The 12116-nt window shown below is 36.1% G+C and overlaps 1 protein-coding gene across 3 annotated transcripts in view; it reads right to left on the reverse strand.

The window, feature by feature from the left end:
• The window catches only part of prickle2b (prickle homolog 2b), a 205662-nt gene that overhangs the window by 173511 nt on the left and 20035 nt on the right, over window positions 1–12116 (reverse strand). For all 3 annotated transcript variants that reach the window (XM_072280515.1, XM_072280513.1, XM_072280514.1), the window contains exon 2: window positions 10569–10654. Coding sequence is in view for 2 of the 3 variants with exons in the window: in XM_072280513.1 (XP_072136614.1) it covers window positions 10569–10654 (86 nt within the window). In the remaining variant the exon portion in view is untranslated. The remainder of the gene's footprint in view (window positions 1–10568; window positions 10655–12116) is intronic.

Consider the following 12116-nt stretch of genomic DNA (forward strand, 5'->3'; position numbering starts at 1 on the left):
TGTGCCTTCTGGCTAACTCTAGCTGAGATTTCATGTAAGTTTTTTTCAACAGTGGCTTTCTCTTTGTCACTCTCCCATAAAGCTGCGACTGGTTAAGTACCTGGGCAGCAGTTGTTGTATGCGCAGCCTCTCCCATCTCAGCCACTGAAGCTCGTAACTCATCCAGAGTTGTCGTAAGTCTCTGGTGGCCTCCCTCACAAGTCCCCTTCTTGCATGATCACTCAGCTTTTGAGGACAGCCTGCTCTAGGCAGATTTACAACTGTGCCATATTCTTTCCATTTCTTTATGACTGACTTAACTGTATTCCAAGGGATATTCAGTTTTATATTCATCTCCTGGTGGGTGCTTTTCAATCACTTTTTCATGGAGATGCTTGGAGTGTTCTTTTGTCTTCATGGTGTAGTTTTTGCCAGGATACTGTCTCACCAGCAGTTGGACCTTCCAGATACAGGTGTATTTTTACTACAATCAATTGAAACACCTCAACTGCATAGGTGATCTCCTTTTCTGGGAACTCGATTCTGGATTGAAAGCAACAAGTTTCAACAATTTTTTACTCATGCTACAGATTCACTCCACTGCAATATACAGCTTAGTGGAATTGAAGTGCAAAATCGCTGCATAGAAAAATGGACAAGAGGGTTAAGTTAATGACATAGCCCTAATTGACCCTCGACTACACTGTGGTGGACCCATTGGTAAGAACATGACTTGCCTGTCATTATGCAACAGATTTAGAATGACAAAGAATTTCTCATAAATTTGTGGTTCCTGCACAGACTCTCTCTAACACCACCAAATATTTTTGAGGGAATAAGAAAGATTATCTATGATAAATCTTGGTTCTGCACAATTTTCTTAGAGTTGCTCTGTGGTGCAACATATTGAAAGTTCATCTGATAACAATTGACTCTGCAACTCAAGGAAGAGCTCTACAACTTCTAGGAGGAGGTGACTGAGGTCCTTTACAGTGACTTACATTGTGGAAGGCAGAGAGGGAAATCTCTATTTTTTATCATAATGTTTCCTTTATTGAAGATGGTCTTAACTGCAGCATCTCAACATTCCTTAGCAGGGCCTCATCTTTGTAGATGAGGGAGAATAGGCCTTAAATTTTTACCAGATGTTATTTTTTGTCAAGTTTAAGAACTTTGAAAGGGAACAAAAAACAAAAATCACTAAGAAATTCTGAAAATAAGACATTCTACAAATTAGAAGAAATACTATGACACTGAAGATCCCATGAATTGAGAGAATTTTACATAACAGTGTTGATGGCATTTTACCAGTGTCTTGTGATGCCTGGTCCAGATCTCAGAAGCATAAAAAAAGGCAAGCTCTGCTGAGGGAGGAGATTACTAAATCGATGGAAGAAAATTGAAGTGCAACATCCCAACAAACTCCTGCAAAACTCATCTCTGCTGTGTCATTAACTTAACCCTCCTGTCCATTTTCCAATATACAATTTTTCAGTTCAGTTCTACGAAGCTCTCTACTGGAGTGGAATAAGCTGTGAGCATATATATTGGGAGTTAACAAAAGCAAAACCACTCCACATTGTGGCAGAAGAATTGTACCATCTTACAAGTACCTCACAGCTAATACCATTACATCCTGCCCCATCTTTGGAAGAGTCCAAGATTCTCACAAAGCCTTCATTAACTACCTCAGAACCCACAAAACTGGATTAGAAGCAAGTAATCCACATTCCTGAGGGCCAATTGAAGAAGGAGTTAACATTAAATAGGCATTTTAAACCCAAAGCTAAATTCCTGACTTGAATACCACAATTGTATATGCTGGTCAACAAATCCACTTGGAGATCTAGTTAAAGGATCATTCTTTATTGAATGTCCTAGAAACTATGAATTTACTCCTTGAGAGTTACTGTATGGTTCAACAGTCAGTGTGAATGCTATCATGATCCACATCTTTGTATTCACATTCAAAAAGGTTTTTTTTCCAAAAGGACAATCTAAGAATCCAGGATTTCTCTTGTTGAGAATATGCTGCAATATAAGCCATCTGAAGTGTGTAAATGAACTCCATTCTTTGACTCAGAATACATCAGAAAATTAAAATGTGGGTCACTCAACTAAAGAACAATCGTTGAATGGCAGAATATCATAATAATAATCACACAAATTGCAAAACAAAAGTGAAACATTAAAATTAGGTAAAAAAATTGCATCTTCCATAAGATCTAATGAGTGAAAAGAGCAAAGTTTTTGATCAAATGCTTAACATACACTCCCTGATCAGAAATTTAATTCAAATACTGAATCAAAAACCTCATTAAAGGAGTATATGTGTAGTTGTGTATGTACTTGTGCAAAGATGTGCAAAGAAACTGATTTTGTAGAGCTACCAATTACCAGGCATTTTATTTTCTCTTTCCAAAACAAAAATCAGTGCAGAACACAAATGCTTAAAATTAGTGTTAAGATATTAAACAATTACATTTGAGTAAAAAAATGCCATTAACAAAATATTCAGCTCATAACCTATGAATGCATATATTTGAAGCACTGAAGCAGTTAAAATGAAAACCCTTAGCTATGCCATAAACCAAAAACATTTGAGCATTTAAAAGGGCACTATTCCAAATGCTGTGAATCATGGAAATGAATACTTCTGAATGTTTGCTGTTCTAGGCCTTTCTTTAACAAATACAAGATTCTCTGTTAAAGTCTTCAAGTAGGAAAAAGGCGGTGGTTACAGCCAGAGTATACCTGAAACTTAAAAACACACACACACACGCGCACACGCACGCGCATATACACACACACACATACACACACACACAGTTTACTCATTGAAAAAAGTTTTCACTGGATAAAACAGCTAATCTGTAATTGACATTCTCATTTATTGCCTTTCAGTAACGTAATCTGCATATTAATACCTATTGTGTTAATGTAGCTTTCTCTTTTGTTACCATTGACTAAGTTGTTAAATAATGACTCCTTTTAAAGACTATTTATTTTAAAACACCAACCACTTTCATTAAAGGTTACAAAATCAGCAGTCACTGTGCTTACTTGCTTCACTGTTTGAAACAAAGCACATTTATCTTGCCATATTTCTTAACTAACTGTTGGGTATTTATTAAAATCATTTATTTCACCACTTATTCCTGAGTACTCCAAACTTTTTATGAAAATAAAAACATGACTTTTGCCTTAATGTTGCATTTAATATATATTTGTCAAAGACCGTTGTAGCCCCCATAAGTGTATTCATACAACAAATAGGCATATTTATTTAATTTCCAACATACTAAAGATTATAAGGATAATAGTATGGCAGCATGCTTAAGAAATCCTTGTTGTGTGGACAACTGAGGACCCTTGAGAACATACTAGACATAACCAAACCAGAAGCTGTGGATGAACTGTGGGATTCACAGTCTGCTAAGGAGTAGCTCTGTGCTGCTCATCAAGACTGGTAGTCCAGAACGCAACAAAAAGTCTAAGTACAAGATATGGAAGGCTATCTTAAAAGCAAAAAAGCAATTCAGAGTGAGGCTTGAGATGGAATTGGATGCACTTCAGCTACAGCATGATTTGCAGGCCATTACTTCATACAAGGTAAAAACTAACATCATGATGCTTCATTCTCCAAAAAGCTAAATGCCTTTTATGCACACTTTGAAAAGGAGAATAAATCTATGGCTGTGCAAATCCCTGCAGTATCTGACGACCCTGTGATATCAGTCAAGAGGCTGAGATCAGAACACCTTTCAAGAGGGTGAACCCTTGCAAGATGTCAGGCCACAATATAGCTGGTAGGGTACTGAAAACCTGTGCCAACCAACTGGCTGGAGCATTCAAAGACATCTTCAATCTCTCACTGCTACAGCTGGAGGTTCCCACCTGCTTCAAAAGGCCATTATTCCAGTGCCCAAGGGTGAGCTGTCTCTATGACTATCAGCCATTTGCACTTATATCTACTGTGATGAATTGCTTTAAAAGATAGATTATGGTTAGATCAAGGAATAAGCAAGGATCTGGACTCACTGCAATTTGCCTACTGCCACAATAGGCTACAACTGTTGCAATTTCACTGGCTATCCACTCGGCGTTGGACCATCTCGACAACAGCAATACCTACTTCAGGCTGCTGTTTATTGATTACAACTCAGCATTCAACACCATCATCCTTTCAGTGCTAATCAATAACTTTAAAACCTCTTTCTGCAACTAAAACTAACTTCCCCATTGGGAGACCATAGTCAGTGTGGATAGGAACACTGATCAGCACAAGCACACCTCAAGGATGCATACTTAGCCTACTACTCTCTCTACACCCATGACTGTCTGGCCAGACACAGCACAAAAGTTAGCTATAATTTTGCCAAAGACACAGTTGTTATTGACAGAATATCAGATGGTGATGAGGTGTACAGGAGTTAGCTAGATTGGCTGGTTAAGTAGTGTCGCAACAACAATCTGGCACTCGACAACAAGATCAAGGAATTGATTATGGAATTCCAAAAGGGGAAGTTGAGGGAATACACACCAATCCTCATCGAAGCAGTAGCAGTGGAAATGATGAGAAATTTCAAGTTCCAATGCACACAATCAGAAAAAAAAAACGCAGAAGATTGTAAACTTAGCCAGCTCCATCATGGGTATTCGTATCCTAACATAAACGATATTTTCAAAAGGAGATACCCATCAATGAGGATCCCCATCTCCCAGGACATGCCCTCTTCTCATTACTAATATCAGGAAGAAGGTGCAAGAGCCTGAGGTAGAGCAAGGTACTCTACATTTCAGGGGCAGCTTCTTCATCTCTGAAATTAGATTTCTGAATGGTCCATGAATATTACTTTATTATATCTTATAATGTATAGTATATTTTATGTATTGCACTGTACTCCTGCCACAAAACAACACATTTCACAACATGTGCCAGTGATACTAAACCTGGTTCAGATTCTGAGTATTCCAACTGAGTTTCTGATCAATGATAACCCCAAATATTGTTGGTAAAGAACTCAGTGATTTGTTAGGTGGTCAGACTCCTCTTGGAGGAAATGGTCATTGTCTTATTGTGTGATCATCAGCAAACTTCCCCACCTCTGGTGTTCAGATAAAAGGACATTGATAAAGCAACTGAAAGTAATTGTGCCTACGATATGGCCCTGAGAAACTTCTGCAACAATGCCATGGTGATTGACTTTAAACAACAACCAGCTTTCTTTGTGCAAGATGTGATTGCAATCATTTAAGTGTTCTCCCCTTAATCCTTTTAACAGCATTTTTACCAAGGCTCCTTGATGAAGTACTAGATCAGATACAGCTTTAATGTCAAAGGTTGCCACTCTCACCTCAACTGAGAATTTAGCTCTTTACATTATGGCCACAAAATTGCCCTATTTTATTACTTCACCTCCTTGCTTATCACATGTTAAATCTATTTCTACCATAAGAACATACAAACTACTGCTCTTTGAAGAGTAGGATTCCAATGAATCACAACTCATCTGTTTTAAATGCATGACCTGTTATTTTTAAACAGCGATCCCTGGTTCTAGATTTTCCTTCAAATATTCTCTCTACATCTGCCTTTTCAAAACCTCTTGGAATCCTGTTCCTGAATCATCACATAATTAGGAAATAGTAATTAATTATGTTAACACAAGCTATACCATTTTTTCTGGACACTTTGAAATCTACCACAGTGTTTTCTTAGGAAAACTGCAGACCAGAACCAAAATTCTAGGTTTTCCCAAATAAAATTACTAAACATAACTCTTTTTAAAGAAAATGCTAAAGCAAATGACAGCATAAATAATCATTCCTAAGTTTCAACATAAAACACATGTATAATATCATTTTTTTTGCATAGTAGTTCTGCATATTTACTTCAAATCACAGTATGAAACATTTCTGACAGTTGTTATTCATGTTCCAAGTACACAAGAACTAACTGCTGCTTCAAGCAGCATATTGGGCTAAGAAACAAAAATAATTAAATTATACTCATTGTATCACCATACAAATTAAATACCAACTTCTGTGCCAAAATTAATGCTAATGACTTGAAGTTAATATTAAAGGAACTTCTTTTTTTAGTCAAATCAAAAGAATACACACTGTTAAGCTTCTCACAGTAATATTATTAAAGTAGGTTGCTATTATACTCAAAAACAAAAGCAGAGGTAAACCAGATATTGGCTTTGCAATCAAAAGTCACATAACTGTAGAATCAGCACCATGATTGCTCACAAGTATAATCCTCAATTTGTACAGTTTTCTGATACAAAATCTTAATGTATTTCTTACCTACAGTGCTTTTGGTATCAGCCATGCAATTGTACAAAGGCTTGAATCATATTAACTCATTTTAAGTGCTATCTGCATTGTTTCTGCTGAACATTTATAGAATAGGAACAGTTCTTTCTGTGGCATCATGATCCTTTTCTTTCACAATCCTTCTCATCTCATACCAATGCAGAAGATTTTTATCTTCTCTTCTTCCACTGTCCTAACATGTTCTAATATTGTTTCCAAAAACAAAAAGGAGATATACTTGTACTTTCTGTTTACTATTTTGCATGGAACAGTAGATGCCATCTATTTTATATTAACACACTAGCTAATTGCTCTGCGAAATACCGTCATGTTCCTGGGCATCAACATTTCAGGCGATCTATCCTGTGTCCAACACATTGATGCAATCTCAAAGAAAGTATGCCAGCAATTCTACTTTGTTAAGAGTTTTGGTATGTCACCAGATATTCTTAAAGCTTTCTATGGATGTCTTCCAAGAGGACCACAAAGTTGTCATGGTTTGGAGGCTTGCGTACCTCAATGACCCATAGAGCTATGCTGGCTGGAGTCAGTGCCTTAAACTTTGGCTCTGGTAGGGTCACCCATACCAAACAGGTCAAGGGGGAGAGGCCAAACTAGTCCACTGGTCCTCCAGGTTCAGGGGTTCAGCTCAGGGCTAACAACACTGACTGATCAAATAAAACTGTTACAGAAATAGCAATGAAGAATCCTTCTACATTTGTGTGCGATAGTATGGACAAACAGAAATGGAGGACCTTCATTGTTGCCCTAAATGCCACTGGTATAACTGGCAATAAGCAAATAAGTTTCTATAGATGTATGATGGAGAACGTTCTGACTGGTTACATCACAGTCTGGTATGAAGGCTCCAATGCAGAGGATTGCAAGAGGCTGAAAAGGGTTATAGACTCAGCTTGTTGCTCCATGGGTACAACCCACCCTCCCTCTCACTATAAAGGACACCTTTAAGTGCTGCCTCAAAAATGCATCATCCTTCATTACGGACTCTCAGTATCTGGGACATGCCCTCTTCTCAATACTACCATCAGGGAAGAGGAACAGAAGATTGAAGACCCATGCTCAACAACATCAAATTTCTGAATGGTCCACGAACCCATGAACACTACCTCATTATTCTTTTTCTTTGCACTACTTTTTTATTTCTGTGATTTATAGTAGTTTAACAACAATTTTTACATCACATGTCAGTAATAACAAATCTGATTCATTTCCTCTGTAAGAGTGTCCCTCAAACATGAGTTGCCTGTCACTTTCAATCTCTAGTATATTGCCATTATGATACCTACATGATGGTTAAGGGAAATGAGCTACTTTTTTGTCTCAAGACAGCAATGTTTCAGATTCAATGGTGAATTCGACAACTTCAGAAAAATGTATTTGACTATCCCAATTTAAACCACCACCCTTTTGTACACTCCTTTGTCATCCCGTCTAACCACATACCAAAATCTCTCGATCACTTCTTCCCCCCCTACTTTTCATTGCTTCTGTATCTTCCGAAAACATGTAATACTTCCCTTTTTCAGTTCTCATGAAAGGACAGAATGGTGCAGCAGTCAGTGCTGCTGGATTAATGCCAGAGGAACTTGGGTTTAGTTCTTGGTTGCTATCTATGTGGTTTGCACATTCTGTGTTAGATGCTTTAGTTTGCTCCCAACAACATCCTGGTTGATTAATTGCTACTGTAGATAACGGGGGGGGGGGGGGGGGGGAACAATGAGTTGATGTGATTCAAAATAACCAGACATGAGAAACTGCAGATATGGGAAGCTGGAGCAGAAAGTAAATTGCAATCCTACAGAGAAAAATCGAAAGAGAGAAGGGAAACAATGAGATTACTCTGTTGGGGCAACATAAGTTGGATGGGATGAATGGCCTCCTACACTGAAGCAATCAAACAAGCTACTTTTAAAAATATCAGCATGAGAATTTAACTTTGTTTCTCTCCACAGATGCTGCTAGCCCTGCTGTGCATTTCTAGCATTTCCTTTAGTATATATTTCCACCATGCAGAGATTTTGACTTTGAATTATATTACAGAACCATTATAGCCCTTTATCTGCCAAAAAAATGAGCAAAATCATTTCACTTTGCATTGAACTTCTACTGTTACATTTATCATAGAATATGTGTATTCACAGAAGGTTTTCAAATAATTCACATTTGATATGGATGAAATAATCACAGTTCAAAAATAATAAGCAATGATTTGGAGAACATCTGACACTTACTTCAGTACACATTCAGTTTTTCAAGTCCTACCTTTGCAGTAGGGGAAGCGTGGTGCCAATGAAAATGTTTCTACATTTCACTAGTATTTCCTAAATATACTGAACTGAAAAGTTAATTTAAGATACTGTAACATTTAAAATACTGTATTGTAATACAGTTAAAATTTAAGTCAATTAGAAATTATCCTCCAGTCTTACTAACTACACCTAGCTTCACTAACAATACAAATCAACACAACAATGTACAGAATTTTAACTATTTTTAATGATTCACTAACCTTCTCTCCCTAGAGGTCTTTAAAAAGCTATTTATCTTTCAGTAAAGCAAATATACATTTCCTAAAGCTTCTCAGCTATTTTCATGAACCGTGTATCATTTAAGTTTCTTGCATATTATACAACCGTTAAAAAGTTTGAATAACCTAAAATCCTTTTGCAAACTATATTTTTATGACATGAAAAGGACAAATTATATTATAAATACACAGATATTACCTTAAGTACTTTCAGGAACTCCTCAAAGTAAGGTTCAAAATTCAAAGTAAAATTTATTACCAAAAATTATCAGAGTACATACATGTCACCACGTACAACCCTTCATGTTAAGGCAAGTATCAAAGGTTTATTGAAGAATCTTTTTCAGAGTATCAATAAAAGTCATCACAATAGAAACTGTCAACGCGAACCAAGATTTTGCTTTAATTTATTTGTAAATACATTTAACAACTTTTATATGACATCAGAAAGTTATTGAGGAAAGTTACACATTGTATGAGGAAGTGTTGTGTTGAAGGATCAAATATCCCCAAACACACTCAGATGATTATATTATTTGATGAAACAGGAGACATTATTATGCCACGTAAATAATAAAAAAATTGAAAGTTTCTTTATTTGTCTACTAGCACTGAATATTTTGGCACCATGCTGCTCTTTGCCCTTTGCGAGTTACATATTAAATTGAAATAATTGCCTCTCAATTTGTAACTGTTGGAAAATGATTACGTTTGCAAATATATACTAAGGAGTCAGAGGGTATAAATTGCTTTCATGATTAAATGTTTTTAGGACAAAGTAGAAGCATTTACAACACACTTTGATATGCAACGTCTTCTGACTTAAAAATGTTTATAGTTCTCTCAGAAATGCAGAATCCATTAAAGCATTCTTCTGTGTTTGTATGTTTCCCTAAGTATAAAGGAGAGCCTGCTGTGCCTCTAAAAGCTATGGCAACTCTAGGGTAAGAGCTTGGCTGTTTATTCTCTTTCCTCCCCCACCTTATGTTTTATTTAAATTGTACAAATATAATTTAAAGAAATTTAACAAACATCTGACTACGACACTATAGTTACAGTGAATTAACACGAAAAAGCAACTCAATAAGAACATACAATTAGTTCTTCTTGAGATAATAATTCTCCAAAATATTTACTTTTTTTATATAAAGAACACCAAATTTCATGTAACTTGCAAAAGAATGAACTGGAGCTATCCACTACAGTGTTCATGATTCACAAACTTTTGGGACTTTATGAATACTATGACAAATATGAAAACATCATCAAGTTTTTAATTTATTTTAATGATACAAGTTCAGTGGTAAGCTAACTCAATTTTGTCTACCTGATTTATGAAGCTACTAAGTTATTTTTAGATTTATAATTCTCATGCATTACCCCAAAGTGCTGTTTTTTTACATAAATTGGCAACTATCTCTAGAACATCATTACAGCTCACTAATCATAAACACTTTACTCAAGATTATTTTGTCACAGTGAATATGACCACTATAGATACAGAGAGGCAGCAACGATACAATCTAATGCCGTGTACATTGAAGGAAGGGTAAAAATAACAGAGCATTTTTTTAAGATGATTTCAGTTTATACTAAGCTGACTTAGAAAAATCAGTATTAAAATTACGTTATAATAGAAGCAGATTTAAACAATTATGTAAAGATAATAACTAGGTTATTTATAATCAACATTCCAAAAGCACCAAAATATTAATACCTCCAATTATGTAATGTCAACCCTGGGCACTGGTCTCCACATACATTACATGGCTGCCCTTTTTCTGCATCATCCACTGTAGAGAGCTGTAAAACATGATGCATTAATATGGTTTGTGAGAAGTTTTACAATATATTAAGCAACTTAGAAAGACAAAAGCCAAAATACCAAATAGAAATCTTCATCAGCAAAGGAGCCCCTTTGAAGGCATTAAACACCCCTTGAAACTAAATACCATGGGATTCAAGTAATAATGTTCATTTTCTACTTCGCAAAAGCAACATTTTTAAAAATAAAAACAGAACATGCTAGACAAATGTGCATCACATGAGCAAAAACAAATTTACCAGTTCAGGAAGAAAACATTTTTTTCTGTTCATGGAACGTGGATGCTGCTAGCATTGCTGTCACTTAATGTCCATCTAACTGCCCCTATATTGAGGAGGCATCTAAGAGTCAATTACATTGGAATCTGAAGTCACACACAGGTCTGATTGGATATTGTTCACTGTGCTTCTGAATGGGTATTGTGACACCCATTCTGAACAGTAAAATATTACAAATGTTGTAACTGTGAAACATAAAAAAACACTGGAGATACTCAGCAAATTAGGAACCATCAGATAGACAGAGCAACACAGTGGATTTTTAGATAACCATTATTATGAAAGATCAATGATTGTAAATGTTCTAGAATTAATCTTATGGAATAAAAGAGACAAGACAATAAAAATGCATCTACTTAGGTTAATCCAATTTCTCAGCTCTCTGTTCTTAACTCTGTATTTTACAAATTTGCAAACGGTTATCCAATTATGGTTTAAGTGAAATGTGAGTTTCCGCCTCTACCATTCTCTTAGGAAGTGAATTTTCTCAAGAACTTCTCACTGATCTTTTCTTCCATTTGGAACATAGAACAGTACATCACAGGAACAGACCCTTCAGCCAAACTAATTAAACTAGTAATTAAATACCTAACTAAACTAATTCCTTCCACATACACAATGTCTATATCCCTCCATTTTTATTTATTTAGATGCCTATCTAACAGCCTCTTAAATGTTTTTTTTTGTATTTACCTCCGTTACTACACCTGGCAGCACACTACAGGTACCCACCACTCTGTAAAAACTTGCCCCACACATCCCCTTTAAATTTACACCCTCTCACTTTAAGTACAGCCTGTCTAATATTAAAAATGATTTTGGGAAAATAATACCAACTGTCTATCTATGCCTTTCATAATCTTATGAACCTCTGTCAGGTCTTCGCTCAGCCTCTGCTGCTCGAGAGAAAATAACACAAGTTTATCCAACCTCTTCTCATAACACACAACCTCTAATTCCGGAAGCATCCGGGAAAACCTTCCTATAACGAAGCAACCAGAAATTAATGCAATGTGGCAGGTGTGACCTAACCAGAGTTTTATAAAACTACCTAATTAACTTAGATCCATATCCTCTGGTACTTAGCTCTATCAGGAACAATAGGCCCTTCAGGTTCACCATGTTAGGTTCCTTTGATTTTATGGACTTCAATTAGATTTCC

The sequence above is a fragment of the Mobula birostris genome, chromosome 16 (genome assembly GCF_030028105.1).
Source record: "Mobula birostris isolate sMobBir1 chromosome 16, sMobBir1.hap1, whole genome shotgun sequence".
NCBI lineage: Eukaryota > Metazoa > Chordata > Chondrichthyes > Myliobatiformes > Myliobatidae > Mobula > Mobula birostris.